At 49.8% G+C, this 19,014-nt stretch overlaps 1 protein-coding gene across 4 annotated transcripts in view; it reads right to left on the reverse strand.

Moving 5' to 3' along the window:
- The window catches only part of DGCR2 (DiGeorge syndrome critical region gene 2), an 86,513-nt gene that overhangs the window by 22,120 nt on the left and 45,379 nt on the right, over positions 1-19,014 (reverse strand). For 2 of the 4 annotated variants that reach the window (XR_004052909.1, XM_030915864.1), the window contains exons 3-5: positions 9,747-9,872; positions 6,545-6,764; positions 4,872-4,948 (exon numbers count right to left, since the gene is read on the reverse strand). Coding sequence is in view for 3 of the 4 variants with exons in the window: in XM_030915864.1 (XP_030771724.1) it covers positions 4,872-4,948; positions 6,545-6,764; positions 9,747-9,872 (423 nt within the window). In the remaining variant the exon portion in view is untranslated. The remainder of the gene's footprint in view (positions 1-4,871; positions 4,949-6,544; positions 6,765-9,746; positions 9,873-19,014) is intronic. The other 2 variants (XM_010356346.2, XM_030915865.1) reach the window with 2 other exon arrangements.

Genomic DNA, 19,014 nt, shown 5'->3' on the forward strand with positions numbered 1-19,014 from the left:
GACAGTGGGTGCCACCACCATCACGCTGTGCACCACCCCACTTTTCTCCAGGCCCCCGAGCCCCTGCACACCCTCCTCATCTCCCACAGATGCCCTCTCACCTAAATAGAGCCCCTCCCCTTTTAAACACTGTTTTCTTCACTAGTTGCCTTCTTGTCCCATGGGATGAAAACCAAACGGGTTCCTTCCAATCTTTAACGAACAAAAAATCTTTGGTACTGAAGCTAGTTGCCAGCCCAGAGCTCCTGACCACAACTACAGTACATGATGGCAGACTGAGACCAAGGCCACAAATGACCTCTCCGGGCAGAGTCCTGGGACCCAGCATCTGCCCCCAAAAGCTGCCTGGACTGGGGCACAGCCAAGTCAGACAGTGGGGTCAGGCAACCAGCAAAACAGGGTTCATGTGGGACTCCAGGCCAAGGCCCAGTAAGCCACACAGTGCTCCCTCCTGGCAGTGAGCTGCATGGGTACCCAGCCCAGGGAAGCTGCTGGTGGCTCTGCATCCAGGTGCTGACTGGGGGCTGGTCATGTGGGGACTGCATGCCTACCCGAGGTGCAGCCTTGCAGAGCGGGCAGGTGCTCGTCTTTGGAGCATCCCTGGAAGGGCTCACAGTGACAGCCATGAATGAGGCAGCCTGTGGGGCTGGAGAAGAGGCTGGGGAGTGGTAGGTGATGAGGGTAGTGAGGGAAGGGACTGCTGGCTTTGATGGAACTGTGATTTCTATGAGAAACGAGAGCTGTGAACAAGGGAGCAGAGGTGAAAGGACCCCCGGCAGCTGTATGAGGAACGGTGGGGCTGGGGCCAGGAGACCAGATAGCACAATCAGGTGAGGGATGATTGGGTGTCAGGTCCAGGTGGGGCTGCAAGACTGGTGCCAGGTGATGAGATCCTGGACGTATTCCAAAGGTGTGAGAGGAGCCAGGAGGTTTCCCTATACTGCACTGGGGATGAGTTCTGCAGATTTTTCTCCAGGGCTTCCCACTTCCTCCTGGAACATCCCCTTACCTCAAACATCCCACTCTTCCTGAAGGACCCTCATCCTGGAGAAAGGCCCTGTGAGCAGAGCCGCCCTGGCTACCAGAGTGACTAGGAGCAGTTCCTCGCGCAAAGCCCTCCTCCCAAGCCTCCCTCCAAGACACTTCTCCTCAACCCCTGCCACCCCAGCAGATCCAGTCCTCACCTCGACAGGGTGGCAGCAAGTTTCCAGGTGCCCCCCCCCCCCACCCCGCCATTTGTCCACACATGAGGTGTGGACAAGGCTCTGACAGTAGCCTTGGGCTGGGCTGTCACCAGCCACCAGAGGACACCCTGCTCCAGAGACTGATACACGAGGGCATCTGAATGTCACCTGATTACCTCTGCCACATCTTCTCCCACACGTGCAAGCAATCACTGCCACCTCCATGTCTACCCCTGTTCCCCGAGCCTGGAGAACCCTCCCCGGCCCCCCTGGCCCCCACTGTTCCTGTGGTGGGGAGACCTTCACTCACTTTTCTGAGCCCTCAAAGAACCTCCCCTTCCTGTCTCGCCACCTCCGCAGCCACAGAGTGAGCCTCCACTCAGGGCCCACCAGGGGCTGTCCAGATCCTCCCGAATGCCCCACCACAGTGGCAGCTGCCCCACTCAGCGGCTGTCTCCCCTCCAGGAACTGCGGCCGACCCCAGCTGACCCCATCCTAGCCCAATGGTCACCTCACCCAGAGGGCAGGGTCTCTACAATGCATCTTCCAGTGGCTGCTAGGCCAGCCTGGCCCCTTCCTCACTGCTGACTGAGGTTTCTAGACGCCAGGTCCCACAGGCTGGCCTAGGACCACAGCCCTGACTGCTGGCCTCAGAGGGCAGCACCCTACAATCCCTCGTGTGTAGCACCAGAGAAAGGCGATGGAGACCATGAAGGACTGGCCACAGTCCTTTGGGGGAGAAAAGAAGGCTTCTACTCAGTCACACACCTCCTGACCTCAGCCAACCTGCAACGTGCGTGCTGAGACACCATGGGGACAAATGAGGGCCAAGCACTGAGTGATCTTACATGAGCAAGTGACACGTGTGGCCACATTAAACACATGGTGTTTTCACTTTTATGTTTTAAGGTAAATATCAAGTATGACTCACCAGACAGAAGCCACACTGCTGGTGCTGATGGGAAGGCCCTGGAAGCAGCACGTGGGGCGGTGTGGATGATTCTCCCTAGACAAGGATCTCTATTTTTTCAACCTTTCTGCACAAATGTTACAGAAATCCTGGCCCCATGTCTTCTGGCGGCAGCAGCGGCAGTTCTATCTCCAGGGCATACCATGACCTGGTGCTGTCAAACCTGCAGGGTCTTGGCCCCTGGATGGGGCTTACAGGCTGGTGTGGGCCCAGGGGAGCAGCTGGAGAGCGCTCCACCAAGCCGCATAGGAGCCCCACGGAAACGAGCTCCCAACTTCAAATGTGTGTGCTGGGTGCCGACACATGGGCATAGTAAGCGTCTATGTACCATGGTATCACTCACACCCCAACCCAGAACATATTATACAACACAGAAAAGATGGACAACATGTAGATGAAAGAAACATTTTTCAACATCTTAATGTGAGGCCTTCCCACCATCATTGGCTAATATTCTCAGGTACAGTATTTTCTTAGGGAAGGGTTCAGAATGAATAACAAAAGACTTACATCCACTTCCCATGGTTTTCTGGGTATTTTTTGGGGGGCCAACCCCTCAGACCCCAATGAGCCCTCTGTTCTGCACCATGTCCCTGGGCAGGAAAAGGGCTGGGCTGGGCTGGACATGCTCTTGTTAGCTTGTTTTATACCCAGTACTGTCTTCACTCTGCAGCTTGCTTTTGGTACGGGAATTTTTAAAACGATGCCACCATGGAGAGAGGAGTGCATACACCCAATCTGCTTTGGTGCTGACCATACCCTGCTGCTCTGCCCTACCACCCTGGGAGCCCCTCCCCTGCAGACTCCAGGATACTGGCTCCTAAACCACATAACCACAGTCCTACTGCTGCACCTAAGAAAATGAATCTTCCACAAGTCCCCACTCACATTTCTTGAATTGTCCTGTGGAGTTTTTTATAAGCCTCCCAACCCAGGACGCCATCAAGGTTCATGTGCCACATTTGGTTTTATGTTTCTTTAATCTCTTTAAGCCCAGAACCACTCATGAGGTTGAGCTGCATCAAGGGCCAGTTATCCTGCAGCAGAAAACTTATTTTTACTATTTGTTTTGTGACCACTATTTAAATCCGCTAATAGAGTTCCCGAATCCATTTAACTGGGCACAAGCAGGCAGAGGCACATGGTCACCCCCGCGAAGCTCCAGGATGCTGTAGGGCCCCTTGCACGTTGAGCTGCACGAATAGGGAGCTCTATGCCAGCCGCGGCTGCCAGCACCGACACACATGTTCAATCTTTTTCTAAATTTTAGGTTCACTCTCCTGCCTGATGCTCCAATGGAGTCACCAAGCTGCACCTGGCCATTAAATCCCACCCAGGACCCTTGCCATTCTTACACCAAGCATGGGATCCCGAATTCCCAACTCTGAATGTGCTGTCATCCCACTCAGAATCATGTCCTCTCTTCAACCACCAGTGTGAAGAGGACAAGCTACCAGGAGAATTATGTTCTACAAGGCAAACTTTGACACTGGGACCTGGAAACCCAGACGCCATTGATTAGTCAACAGCAATCTAAACAATGCACTCATAAAGCCGGGGAATGCAAATGTGGCTGGGACTCTCAGGAGGGCACTGGTGGTCATGAGAACAGGGTGGCACCTGTCCTGAGCAGGAGCGGGACAGCAAGTGTGACCCCAATCTGCTGGGCTCTGCAGCCCCCACCTCTGCTCCTGCCCTGTCCCAGCAGCCAGGCATGGCCCCGTCTCTGTGGGGCCCTCTTCTCTCCAGGGAAGCCGGCCACCCAGGCCTTGACTCTTTTCAACCCTGTCAGAGATACTCAAGACATCAACAGCAGGACTGGGATGTGTTTATGAAAAGAACCCAAATCCTAGCTCAAGCCACAGGCACAAAGCACAGCCCAACACACAGGCCTGACAAGGGGCAAGGTGAGTGAGTGTGGCCCTGGCGGCAGCTGGAGAGGGCACTGCTGGAGTATGCCCAGGAGGAGCTCGCCAGTGCCAGGGCAATGGGACAGAAAGGGCAAGCCAAGTCCGAGCTCCCAACGTAAAGGAAACAGTAGCCATGTTTCCTTTACATCGTCTTGGTATTTCCAAGCAGGCAGCATAACATCTTTGAACACACACATACACACACACTCTCTCTCTCTCTCTCTAAGTCTATCTGCCTGATAGCTTCCTTCAGGTCTGGATTCTACCTCTGATCTTCTTTGTCCTGGCAAGCTTGTCCTCCCCTCTGGCCTGCCAGGGGCATACTCTGCTAGCTCACTTTTATACTCCAAGGTCCTTAACTTCAAAGGGAGGAGGGGACACACACACACGATCTATTTTAAGTCTGTCTGCCTGATAGTTTCCTTCAGGTCTGGATTCTACCTCTGACCTTCTTTGTCCTGGCAAGCTTGTCCTCACCTCCAGCCTGCCAGGGGCATACTCTGCATGCTTATTTTTATACTCCAAGGTCCTTAACTTCAAAGGGAGGAGGGGACAATCTAGAAAGCTGGCCAAAGTAAGATGCAACAGTGGGTTCCAGAGATGACCACAGCCCAATGCAGGGCCTGACCTGCAGGCTGCACTGGCCCCATGACCACAGACCTCCCTGCAACTGGGGCTCACCCTCTCCATGTCCCCTGCACAGCGCCCCTACAGGCCAGGCAGCACTGGGTGAGAGGGAGGAGGGGAGGCCCCAATCAGGGTGACTCTGCCCAGCTTCAAACACTCCCACACACCACAAGGGCTCACCTTTGAATGCAACCTCCCAGCGACCTTCCAAGGAGCGGTTCCGGCCGGTGATAACATACTGATACCCAACCCACAACCTGCAGGGAACAGAGACAGAGAGAGATCTCAGCGGCAGGAGGGATGCAGCCATCAATGACTGTGTTTTCTGTTTTTTGTTTTGTTTTGTTTTTTTTGAGACCGATCTTGCTCTGTTGCCAGGCTGGAGTGCAGTGGCGCGATCTCGGCTCACTGCAACTTCTGACTTCCTGGTTCAAGCAATTCTCCTGCCTCAGCCTCCCAAGTAGCTGGGATTACAGAGGCCCGCCACCACGCCTGGTTAATTTTTGTTTTTTTTGTTTGTTTGTTTTTTAGTAGAGACGGGGTTTCACCATATTGGCCAGGATGGTCTCGATCTCCTGACCTCATGATCCACCTCAGCTTCCCAAAGTGCTGGGATGATTGTTTTTTAATAGCTATACTGACCTCCAAAACACTGAGCTTCTAACATGAGACACTCATGTTACAATGCATTAAAATTCAAAACAAGGAAGTTCACAGGACAGGAAAACTTTTATCTCAGGGAACTCTTGCCAAGGCTGTTTCTATGAGCTGAACCGATAAAGCTTTCACAATTTAAGCAAGAACAATCTTATTCTTGGTAGACATGAAACCCCATGAATACAACTCTGTGGCTATGCTAAAACCACAGAACAGGGCACTCCACATGGGTGAGTTTCATGGCATGTGAATTGCATCTCAATAAAGACATAAGCCCCTGCAAATATCCACTACCATGGAGGCTGAAAACACTTGCACGGCTTCCTGCTCAGAGCCAGCCTACCTCAGGCCTGCAGCCTGCTCCTGAGTACGCAGGCCTAGCACTGAAGGGACCTTGCACTGGGAGCTGGTTGACCGCCATAAGCTCCTGCCTAGTCTGTGCCCCTTGGCTCAGCTATCCAGCCCCAAGCCTGGAGATGCCCATCAGCAGGTCTCCCTGCATGGCAGGAGCCCAGGGATGGCACACTCAGCCCTTGGCCTGTGCTGTGCAACCACACGGCTGTCCTCAGAGACGAGGCTGCCCTGCCCTCTGGGTTATGCCCTCTTGCTTCTCCACTGGACTCACAGGCCTGTCTTCAGGGGTCAGTACAACAACCTGTGAGCTAAGAGTTAGTTTCCGCCCTTTGTAGCTACAGAAGGACAAACAACTCCGTCTTGTGATTTGCCAAAGTCACACAGGGCACAACTGTGGAGCCAAAACCCAGCTTAGGTCTTGAAGTGAAGGACCCCTTGCTTTCTCAGGGGGAACCCCCACCTACTGCACACCCCTCACACCAGGCCCAGAAGCCCCACACCAAGCAGCTCTCCCCACACAAGCCAGCACCCCCAGGTCCACTGCCTGCCCTTAGCAACTGCAGCTGTACACACAGAGGGGGACCAATGAAAGGGGCGACCCCACAGTCCCACAAAGTAGCAGCAGAGTCCAGCCTGCCCCTGCCCCCAGGCCCCTCCACCGATCCCAATGCACACTCCAACCCATGGATCTCCTGGGCTTCCAGTGGGCGAGCTGGTCTTCCCAACCTGCTGTCTGCCAGATGTGCCCCAGGAGAGGAGTTTACTGAGTGGTCAGAGGCCATGTGCTCAGTAGTCATCAGACTCTGACTCCAGGCCCCCCAGGTCCCCAATTCAGGACTCACTTGCGCTGGTCCTTCCAACCAAAGCTCCGCTCCGGCTGGTCCCATTCCTGGGCCAGGACAAAGCGCAGCTCCTGGTCGGTGGAGAAGGTGGCGAGAGAGCCATTCAGGCGCTGGCAGGTCTGCGCGGCATCCCAGTAGTTCTCCCCGCTCAGGTAGACCCTGTAGCAGCTGGCCGTGCCTTCGTAGTGGTGCCACCCTGTCGGGCACTTCCCTAGGAAACATAAAGGACAGAAGGGGAGTTGTCCCCCAAGTTAGGATCCAGCTCCAAAATGGAAATTCTATGTGCTCCATGAGGGACAGGCACACCTTGTAAATCACCCTAGAGAAGTGGGGAAACTGAGGCTCAAGAGGACAAGCTCGGCTTCTGAAACCACATTGCAGAAATGCTCGTTTCTCTAAAACAGATTCAATGATACAAGTACATTTGGTGACTCCTCCCACTTCTATAACATCTTTTAATTTATTAACTAGTCAAGATTGGCTGCTGAATTATGTCTTGTAAAGCGGATTTCATCCCCTGGGTTAACAACACAGCACAACACCCATGCAGTTCACTTTGGGCCCTGCTTCCAATGCCCAGCTCTCCTGACCTCCGCTGCCAGTTAGCCCACTCCCCTCTCTTCCTTTTCTACTTACATGAGCATCTGCAGTGGGGGCTGGCCAACCCTCCACTGTTTTAAAACAGCAGCTCAAAGGAAAACAGCTTGGGAGGGCCATGACATTGTGTAACCTGCCCCTGCCTCCCACAGGTAAACAAAATAAGCGATGCCACAGCTGACAAAGCTGAGGATCCAGCCAGCACTTGAGTACCAATGAGTCTGGCCAGCGTCTTCTCACTTCCCCACCCATCACTTCCAACTCCTACACCTACACATGGGAATGCCTGGTAATTTACAGCTCACCCTAGGTAATATCAGTGATCTGTTTTACAGACTCTTTAACCTTCAAATATTGGGTACCTCATCTTAGTATACTGGAGAAGAGTAACAATTGTTAGCAAAGCCAGTTGTAAAATTAAAAATGCCACTTTTAAAGTGCATCTATGTCTTCTGGCACTAATAAAACTTCTAGAGACGTTATCGCCATGTATTTATTATGTAAGCATGTGTGTGTGTGATGTCTTCACAAAGGCACATAGATTACAGAGAAGGAGGGGCAGCCCTGGCCCCTAAGCATGGCCACAGCTGGACAGCATGATCTGCTCACCGTGAAGGGTACACCTGAGTGTGCAGGGAAGCTATTTAGGTGCAGACAAAGAATCAGAGGGCTGGGCACAGTGGCTCACGCCTATAATTCCAGCACTTTGGGAGGCTGATGTGGGCAGATTGCTTGAGCTCAGGAGTTTGAGACCAGCCTGGGCAACAGGGAAACCCTCTATCTACCAAAAATACAAAAAATTAGCCAGGTGTGGTGGGGCACACCTGTAGTCCCAGCTACTCGGGAGGCTGAGGTTGGAGGACCACTTGAGCTCAAAAGGCAGAGGCTGCCTGCAGTCAGCCAAAAGTGTGCCACTGCACTCCAGCCTGGGTGACAGAGTGAGACCTTGTCTCAAAAAAAAAAAAAAAGAAAAAAGAAAAAAGAAAAAACCCCACGGCATCAGCTCTCGAGAAGGTGTGGTGCACATTCATTGCGTGTTTCCTGGGTGCCACACCAATGCATGCAGCCTGACCACATTCCCCACAGGTGGCTCTGCACCGTCTCCATGGAAAGGTGAGGATGCCGAGGCAGGCAGAGGCCAGGCCCCTATTTCATGCAAGGTGAGAGGAAGTCCTGTAGGGAGAGAAGCTGGTTGGAGCATGGAGGGAAGGAGACCTCCCAGGAGGAGAGCCAGCTGGCTGGGGCATGGAGGGAGGAAGTGCTCCTGTGCACTGACTCATCTTCTTTATGTTCGGAACTTGGTGGAGTTGCTTACTATCCAGGCAGAAGTGCTGTCTGTTCAAAACTGAACAGACAGGCAAGCGGAAGGAAGAATACGGAGCCAAGCATCAGGACCCCCTGGGGCTGCACTGTGAACTGCCCCTTCCCTACAGGCATCCTCTCAGTCTCAGTGTCCTCACACACCAAGCCTGTGCACCACACTTCCACTGTGGAGACCCCTTCGGGCTGTGGGCACAGGCTGGGGACAATGTGCATCACCAGGACATTTGTTCAGCCCTGCTTCAGCTGCACGGACATGCATGACCACCTGGAAACACCTGGCCCCACTCTGGGCACCCAAGGTTGGTGAGGGTTCTGCCAGAAGCCTACCTGGTCACCTCTGAGGTACTCCCCAGTGCTAAGAGTCTGGGGGCTGAGGAGTAACACAAGCAGACAGGCCCAAGGCAGGGGCTTGGTCCTGCCTGGCCCACAGCTGCTGCTCAGCGTACCTGGGCACCTCACACCTGAGCGGGTCTGCTCAGGGCCATTTCAATGGTGGCTTTTCCTTCCCTCAACCTTCCTTGATGATCTTACACCCCTTTAAAATTTCAATGTCATAGGTAATTTATTAAATAACTAATCATCTTTAAAAATTTTCTTAAAATGGCCGGGAACAGTGTGGCTCATGCCTGTAATCCCAGCACTTTAGGAGGCTGGGGTGGGTGGATCATCTCAGGTCAGGAGTTCAAGACCAGCCTGGTCAACATGGTGAAACCCGGTCTCTACTAAAAATACAAAAATTAGCCAGGCATGGTGGCACGTGCCTGTAATCCCAGCTACTCGGGAGGCTGAGACAGGAGAATCACTTAACCTGGAAGGCGAAGGTTTCAGTAAGCTGAGATTGAGCCACTGCACTCAAGCCTGGGTGACAAGAGCGAGACTCCGTCTCAAAATCAATCAATCAATCAATCAGGAGTCAAGCCTTCCCATTCTATCAGCTGTATCTAAACTCAGAGCTGGTTTCCCCATTTATAAAAGGGAATAATACAACTTTGGAATTTCCAAGGGCCAGTGCCTTCTGGCCCTGAAAGGCAGTCACTTTGTGAGAACAAGCAGCCTGGTTTCAGAGCCGGCTGACTTCCCAGGGCCTTGAGTGACATACCACCACTCCAGAGCTGGGTGACTGCGGGTGGGTCATCATGCAGCCTCATTCATTCATTCCCCCCACTGGCCTCCAAGGGCGGTTTTGAGAAACCCCTCATGCAGCACAGTAGCGCTGGAGAGGCAGGGGTCGTGTCAGGCTTGCACTCCCCAGTGTCCCAGTCAGGGCAGGTCTGCAACTTACTGCTGAAGCGAACGGGCTGCGCCACATTCACTGCATGGAAGTGCGTAGGGTCGCCTCCTCGGGCCCGCCCCTGCCGCGGATCCACAGCCTCCTTCCCATGGTGAGGACGCGCCTCCCCCGTCACTTCTGAAAGCAAAAGGAGATGTGTGCTGTGAGTCCTGCCTGTGCAGCTGCAGCCTCCCTGGCCAGCACGGTTCAGACTACTCAGGGGTGCAAGGCTGTAGGGAGGGCCTGTAGCACAGAGTCCAGCAATGTAGGCTTTCTTTAGAGCCCTATGAAACACTGCTGCTCGCATCAAATGGGTCCCCTGTGCTTCTTATTAAAATTACGCCTTGGCAGTTTTTGTTTTTTAAGTTACTGTTGTGAAATGGAGGCCCTCTTCATTGCATTTTCTAACAGGTCATTGCTAGCACAGCAAAGGGTCCTGCATAAATTAAAATCCCTCAGCAGCTCCAGTCCCGTGGGGATGGCCCATGAAGGAGTTCTCGCCAGAGCCCAGGCTGCCCCTGCCCCTTCCTCGAGGGCCTTCTCTCCCAGTACAGAGACCCACATGTGCAACCTTCCTCTGCAGCCCTTGTCCTGGGGCCTGAGCTGCCTGTCTGTCCCCCTGCCTGCTGGTCCCCCAAGGCTGTGAAGGCCTCCAGGCCAGGACCTCAGTATGTTCCTGTCTGGCTCTTTGGTGCTTGGCACAGGCCCTGGTGTGCAGCAGGTCTCAGTGCCTGGTTAGAAGGTGTGAACAGGCAGCTGAAGATGGGGAAATAACTATAGTTTCATGCAGCATGATCTAATAGTAATTTGCACACCAGTCCTTCCATCCACATACACTCTCTTTTGTCCTCCAACCCCCTTGTGAAAAAGGAGAACCACGCTCCTCCTGTCTCACAAGGTGAGGGGCAGACTCAGAAAAGGGAAGTGACTTACACAAGGTCATGGTGCAGGGAAGAGGGTCCTCATGGGCCTACCCACCTCCCACTCTGTCTGTACAGGTGTACCTTGATGCGTCATGAAGGGCATTGGGTACAAGGTCAGGTCAGGTGGGCAACAAACTTGGTCTGCAAGGCTGCACACAGACAGACGCCTGCCAGCAAGTGCACTCTGACTGCACATGGCTGAGTGGGGCCTCAGCTCCCCAAAGGAAGTCACAGGGAGGGTTAGGAGGCCTCCTGCAAAGCCTGCTTCCCTGACTCTGAGCCGGCAGTCAGCCCCACCTGACAAATCCCTCTCCAGCAGGTTGGCTCTGCTGGTGTCCTATAGACTTTGCAGTGGTTTTTATTTAATAAAAAATCCACAGGCTTTTTTTTTTCTCACGATAAAGTAACAAACATTCAATGTGAAATGCTAGAAAAATACAAAAGTTTGAAAAGACAATAAACAACAAAGGCCATACTTCACTACGTGAGCACCTGCCCTCACCCAGTCTCTTTCCTACACAAATCCTTAAGAATACTGGGATCACATCAGACACTCCATTTCACGACTTGCTTTGTAAGCTTAAGATTATAAACAGCTTTCTATATTTTTTAATGGGTTTAGGAACATGACTTTTGATGGCTGCATAGTATTCCATGAATGGATTTCTTTCGTTCCCATAATCTCTATGGTTTAAGGTTAAACTGTTTGCATTTTTTTCATTATTCTACAAAAGGCTGCCTTGAACACCCTGTACCCAAGTCTGTATGTAGTCCTATTTCTGAGACTCTGGATACTCACTCAGTACTTGATAAGCATAGTTCCATAGCTCCTGCCAGGCATGTGATGGGGATGGGTTGTTATTCGACTGGGAATCACTAAAATACAAAATACGCTACCTGTGTCCAAGATACCTTCAACACAAAGTGAAGACCTCAAAGGGAGAAGCATCTTCAAGGCTTGTGTTTTTTGGTAGAGGTGCCTTTGGGGTACTTTACCACTCCAAAATACAACCTAAGGACCTCAGTGTGGGACAGTAGCTGGCACCATGACAGGCTTGATGCTGTAAACACGCAGTACTAGGGGACCATCAGCTCTTCAGGACTGGTCCCATGTCCTGAGCCATGCTACCTGCAGCACCCGACACTCTGGGCAGGAGACCCAACCCACAGAACTCGCTGGTAGCTCTGATGCAGGCCAGGGCTCGCAGGGATGCAGCCACTGGGATGGGGCATCAGCACGCAGTGGAGAAGAGAAGAGCCACCTGAGCTTCTGAGGAGCTGGACCTGAGACTAGAAGCTGAGAAAGAACAGAGGGGCTTCCTGGCAGATGGAGCAGCTTTGGCAAGGGGCAAAGGCAGACACATCTGGGACAAACCTGAGGCCAGGCCTGGGTGTCGCTGGAGAATGTCATTGAACTTAAATTCAACATCTCCCTCTGCTTAAATGGGCAAGACCTGTGGCTCCACTTTGTATCGTGGCCTCTTCCCCAAGCCAAACACAGTACCGGTAAAACTGCTCATACAAAGACAAGATGAATTGAGGGCAGAGGAAAGGAAAGAGAAAGAAGAGGTAACAGAGGGAGAGTGCTGCCAAGTCACATGGATGCCAAAGACCAGGTTGTTCCATGTTGACTGAGTGAAGCCATCTGCCCCCTGGGTGGGAGACCAGGTGAAATATTTCAGACACATAACCAGAAAGACAAATGGTGATAAAGGACACTACTCTGTTGAGCAGGCTCCTCTGGATTCAGGTGGCGATTGTGAGCCCTTTCTTTTTCCCATCATGTGTCTTTTTTTTTTTTTTTTTTTTGAGGCAGAGTCTCGCTCTGTCGCCCAGGCTAGAGTGCAGTGACGGGATCTCCACTCACTGCAAGCTCCGCCTCCCGGGTTCACGCCATTCTCCTGCCTCAGCCTCCCGTGTAGCTGGGACTACAGGCGCCCACCACCGCGCCCAGCTAATTTTTTTGTATTTTTAGTAGAGATAGGGTTTCACCATGTTAGCTAGGATGGTCTCGATCTCTTGACCTCGTGATCCGCCCGTCTCGGCCTCCCAAAGTGCTGGGATTATAGGCGTGAGCCACCGCGCCCGGCCTTGTCTTTATATACAAATGCTCACATTCATCCCCTCACCCCCACGTTTATTCAATGCCCATTCTGGGCCCACCATGGAAAAACGCCAGCACAGACACAGGTCTTTGCCAGCAAGAAGGGGAAGGGCTTGGCTGTCAAGATGATGCTGATGGCGGACAGTGTCCTGGAGGAGAGTCGGGGGGCCAGGCTGGGGAGTGTGCACTGCACAGGACAGAACCCTTACAGACCTCTCAGGACTGCCTCTGACAGTAGAGAATGTCCCTCTTCCTGTAGAAGGCCAGCCTTTGGTGTGCTGGGGGGCTGCCTCTACCTCCACCAGGGCCACAGGGCCCTAGCAGCCCCACCTCACAGCCCAGCTGGGGACCTGGTGCAGGGGTCACTGTAGCACCCAGGGCCACATCTGTTCCGACTCTGGGCCCCATGACCTGTGCAGCTCGGAGCATATGTGCCCCTTCTGCCTCCAGCACCACTGGAGTGCCAGGCTGCTGCTTCCCCAGCACAGGAACACACTGGAGAACAAGTTCAACAAGGAAACAGAATCAGGGAGAACACCTGGAATACCACTCCACAGACTATTTATTCACAAATTACTTTTCGTCACAATAAGGTAAAGAAATATTCACAAAAGTGATCAAACTTAACATCACCAACAATGAGACAAAATGACCTTGGGCCTCGTGATTTGATAATTGATGACTTACATAGTATTGCTAACTAAAAAGTAAAGTCTCACCTGAAGCTAATCATGAAGAAAGAGACAAGTCCAAATGGAAGGCCATTCTACAGAACTGACCTGGACTCTTCAAATATGGCAATGTCATGAAAGAGATCCCACGCCCCCTGCAAAAGAGGTCTGGGAATACTTCTAGATTAAAGAACAAAGCAATACGGCAATAAAATACTTATGTAATCCTTGAATAAATCTTGAATTAGGCCAGGCGCAGTGGCTCATGCCTGTAATCCCAGCACTCTGGAAGGCCTGAGGTGGGCAGATCACAAGGTCAAGAAATCAAGACCATCCTGGCCAACATGGTGAAACTCCGTCTCTACTAAAAATACAAAAATTAGCTGGGCGTGGAGGCACGCGCCTGTAGTCCCAACTACTCGGGAGGCTGAGGCAGAAGAATTGCTTGAACCCGGGAGGCGGAGGTTGCAGTGCACTGAGATCACACCACTGCAGTCCAGCCTGGCAACAGAGCAAGACTCTGTCTAAAAAACATATAAATAATTTTTTTTTTAAAAAAAAGAAGGAACATGCAGACAACACTATCCATCATTAACTCGCCTCTGAAAATGTTCTTGTACAAATGAACAGGAGGCCAGGTCAGTGGCTCACACCTGTAATCCCAATACTGTGGCAGGCTGAGACAGGAGGACTGCTTGAGGCCAGGGGTTGGAGACCAGACTGGGCAACACAGCGAGACCCTGTCTCTATGAAAAATAAAAATAATTAGCTGGGCATAGTGGCACGCACCTATAGTCCCAGCTACTTAGGAGGATGACACAAGAGGATTGCTTGAGCCTAGTTGTTTGAGGCTACAATGAGCTATGACCACACTAGTGCACTCCAGCCTGAGAGTGAGACCTGTCTCAAAAAAAAAAAAAACCAACCAAACAAACAAACAAACAAAACCTGAACATATGACAGCAAACATGAAAACTCATAAAAGATTTGGCAGAAGTTATAGATAGAAACCTACTAAAAGTAAAATAATCAAAGAGATGGAAAACTGCAGAGGAGAAAACAAAAACTGGGAATCATTCCAAGAGCTCTAATTCCCAATAATAAAGAGTTCCAGAAAAAGAGAACAGGGAAGAAAACAGAATAGAACAGAGAACAGGAAAGTGATCCCTTTCCCTAAGCTGAAAGGCATGAGTCTCTAAAATGAAAAGACCTACTGAGGAGGCAGTGCAATGGTTTAAAAGACACTCAAAATTTCCAGTAAGGAAACAAGTTATGTTCAAAGAATCAAACTTATGTCACCAACAACACTGCAAGCTTGTAAAAATGGAGTAAGCTTAACCTTCAAAATTATGGGAAAAAATTATTTCTAGCTTATAATTCTAAAACCAGCCAAACTTATGTGCAAAGGTAAAATAAAGACACTTCAGATACGCAAACAAGGAAACACAAACTTTTGTCTCCCATGTTCCTTTTCCACATAAGTGGGGCAGTACTCCACTAAAATGAGGGACTAAAACAAAACAGGAAAGATATAAAAACCAAACACCAGAGGTTCCGACACAAGGAGACACAGGAGAGAGTGACTGATTCTCCACACCGATGGTGAAGGGGGAACCTGGCCCAGCAGCACTGACAGGTGAGGGCCACTAGGGGCATCTGGGAAAGGAGGGGCCAAAGAACTCTGATAGAGATCTGCAACTGAGGAGACATCAGGAAAGAGGGACTTCTGGTACTTAAAAAGAAAATTTATATATATGAATCTACAGTATTCACACCAAACTGGCAAACAGTTTGGCAATTTCTTAAAAAGTTAAACATAGTTGGGCGCGGTGGCTCACACCTGTAATCCCAGCACTTTGCAAGGCCGAGGAAGGCGATCGCTTAAGGTCAGGAGTTCAAGACTAACCTGGCCAACATGGTGAAACCCCGTCTCCATTAAAAAATACAAAAATTAGCCAGGTGTGGTGGCACTCACCTGTAATCCCAGCTACTCAGGAGGCTGAGGCAGGGGAATCACTTGAGCCGGGGAGGCTGCAGTGAGCCAAGACTGCACCACTGCACTCCAGCCTGGGCCACAGAGTGAGATGAAAAAAAAAAAAAAAGTGAAAACAAAATGTTGTGCCAATAAAAAGGAAACAGAGTGCTCCTGCATGGTCCAGCTAGGAGCAGCACTGAAAGCAGGCAAGACCTCACAGAGCACAGGGCCCAGACTGACCCACCAGGCTTAGGGAAGAATCAGTAGAGAATGCCTAAAACCACGGAATTTAAAGACACAGATAAATACCAAATGCAACAGCTAAAGCAATGTTTGCCTTGAAAATTAGAGCGGTTCACTGGGTTTGCCATAAAAGAAAAAAAGATTTACAGAACCATTTGAATATTCAAATTGTATGCATAAGTAACTTGAATAAAGATAAAACTAAAAATTGCAAGTAGACAATCAAAATCAGTTCCTCTTCGGATCTGGTTGGACCCGCCCCACCTTTTTTTTTTTTTACATCAGAGCTGCCGCTGAGGGGTCTACTGCTCTGATTCCTGATCCTTTTATTGTGACCCAGGTTTCCCGCTAGAAGGTTTGATGTCCTCTGCATTACCAACGTTCTGCAACTGCACAAGGAGGTAATTTGTACATGCCTCTTTTAAATTATTGTGCCAGGCCCTTCCAATCCAAGGCTGCAATCTTTCATTTCTGGGAGATTTTCTTACATAACTTCTTTGCTAATTCCCTCCTACTCCATCTCCTCTATTTTCTTTCAAGGAATTTGTATTAATCAGATATTGGATTTTCTGAACTAATTTTTAACCACTTAAGAGTGTACAGTTGGACTGGACGTGGTGGCTCACGCCTGTAATCCCAGCACTTTGGGAAGCCAAGGCAGGCAGATTATGAGGTCAGGAGATTGAGACCATCCTGGGTAACGTGGTGAAACCCCATCTCCACCACAAATACAAAAAATTAGCTGGGCATGGTGGTGGGCGCCTATAGTCCCAGCTACTCGGGAGGCTGAGCAGGAAAATGACGTGAACCTGGGAGGTGGAGCTTGCAGTGAGCCGAGATCGCGCACTGTACTCCAGCGTGGGCGACAGAGCGAGACTCCGTATCAAAAAAAAAAAAAAAAAAAGAGTATACAGTTAAGTGTCATTATTAAGTACCTTCACATTAGTTCCATAACCATCACCACCATCCATCTCCAGAACTTCTTTTCATCTTACCAAACATCATATCCATTAAACATTACCTCCTGATTTTTCTCTCCTCCCAGCCCCCAGCAACCACAATTCTACTTCCTGTATATTTGCATTTTAATATCTTGACAGCACATCTAAATAGAAACATAGTATTTGTTATTTTGTGACTGGCTTATTTCACTGAGCATAACGTCCTCAAAGTCCATCCATGCTGTAGCATGTGTCAGAATTCCTTCCTTTATAAGGTAAACCATATATTCCTTCCACTGGATGGACAGACTACCTTTTTGTTGATCCATTCATCTGTGGATGGACACTTGGGTTACTTGCACCTTTTGGCTACTATGGGTAATGCTGCTATGAACTCGGGTGTACAAATCTCTTTTCAAGTTCCTGCTTCCAATTCTTTTGAGTCGAACTGCTAAGTCGTATGGTAATTCTACTTTTATTTTATTTTTTGAGACACAGTCTTGCTCTGTCGCCCAGGCTGGAGTGCAGTGGCGTGATCTCGGCTCACTGCAACCTCTGTCTCCCGGGTTCAAGCAATTCTCCTGCCTCAGGCTCCCCAGTAGTTGTGATTACAGGTGTGCGCCATGACACCCGGCTAATTTTTGTATTTTTAGTAGAGACGGGGTTTCACCGAGTTAGCCAGGATGGTCTCCATCTCCTGACATCCTGATCCGCCCACCTTGGCCTCCCAAAGTGTTGGGATTACAGGCGTGAGCCACCGCACCCGGCCGGGTAGTTCTACTTTTAATTTGGGTGGCACCGTCATACTGTTTTAGTAGCTGCACCAGTTCCCATTCCTAACAACACTGCAGAGGGATTCCACTTTCTCTAAATCCTTGTCAACACTTGTCATTTTCTATTCGTCAGCAGACATCTAATGGCTGTGAGATGTTTTACTCTGTTTGGATTTGCATTGCTCTAATCATTAGTGATGTTGGGCATGTTTTCATGTGCTTATCAGTCATTTGTTTAACTTCTTTGGAGAAATGTCTACTCAAGTCCTTTGCACATTTTTTAACCAGGATGCTTATTATTACTGAGCTGTGGGAGTTCTTTTTGTATTTTAAATATTAACCCTTACCAGATACGAGTTTCAAATGTTTTCCATTTTGTAGGCTGCCTTTTCACTCTGTTGAATGTTTCTTTTAATTAATAGAAGTTTTAAATCTTGATGTAGCCTAATTTATCCATTGTTTCTTTTGTTGCCTGTGATTTTAGTGTCTTATGTAAGAAATCATTGCCAAATCTAGTCATGAAGACTTTATTCTGTTTTTCTAGGAATTTTATGGTTTAAGGTCTTAAGTTTAAGTCTGATCCATTTTGGATTAAGTTTTGTATATCATTAGCTAAGGGTCTAACTTTATTCTTTTGATGTGTATGTCCAGTTTTCCTAGCACCATTCATTCTGAAAAGATACTTTTTCCCTCCCTGAATGGTACTGGCATCCTTGTGGAAAATAATTTGACCATTGTACGCAAGGACTCATTTCTAAGGCTCTGTATTCTATTCCATTGGTCTACATGTCTGTCCTTATACCAGTACTACAATGTTTTGATTACTGCAGCTTTGTAGTTAAAGGATTAAAGTCAGGAATTATGAGGTTTTCACATTTATTCTTCTTCTTCAAGATTGTTCTGGCTCTTTGGAGTCTGCTGAGATTCTATGAACGTTAAGATACATTTTTCTATTTCAGCAAAAAAAAAAAAAAACTTGTTGGCATTTTAATAGGGATTGAATCTGTAGACTGCTTTAGTTAATAGTCACATCTTACATCTTGCAGTCCATGAGCATGGAACGTCTCTCTATTTATTTTTGTCTTTTTTTTTTTTTTTTTTTTTGAGACAGTATCTCACTCTGTCACCCAGGTTGGAGTGCACTGGTGCGATCTCAGCTTACTGCAATCTTCACCTTCTGGGTTTGAGCAATTCTCCTGCCTCAGCCTCCCGAGTAGCTGGGACTACAGGCGCCCGCCACCACGACCAGCTAATTTTTTGTATTTTCAGTAGAGACGGTGTTTCACTGTGTTAGCCAGGCTTGTCTCAAACTCCAGACCTCAGGTGATCCACCCGCCTCAGCCTCCCAAAGTGCTGGGATTACAGGCATGAGCCACCATGCCTGGCCAAGTATATTCTTATTTATTTATTTATTTATTTATTTATTTATTTATTTATTTTTTGAGACGGAGTCTCACTTTGTCGCCCAGGCTGGAGTGCAGTGGCTGGATCTCAGCTCACCGCAAGCTCCGCTTCCTGGGTTCACGCCATTCTCCTGCCTCAGCCTCCCACGTAGCTGGGACTACAGGCGCCCGCCACATCCCCCTGCTAGTTTTTTTGTATTTTTTAGTAGAGACGGGTTTTCACCGTGTTAGCCAGGATGGACTCGAT

Source organism: Rhinopithecus roxellana, chromosome 13 (genome assembly GCF_007565055.1).
Source record: "Rhinopithecus roxellana isolate Shanxi Qingling chromosome 13, ASM756505v1, whole genome shotgun sequence".
NCBI classification, from domain to species: Eukaryota; Metazoa; Chordata; class Mammalia; order Primates; family Cercopithecidae; genus Rhinopithecus; species Rhinopithecus roxellana.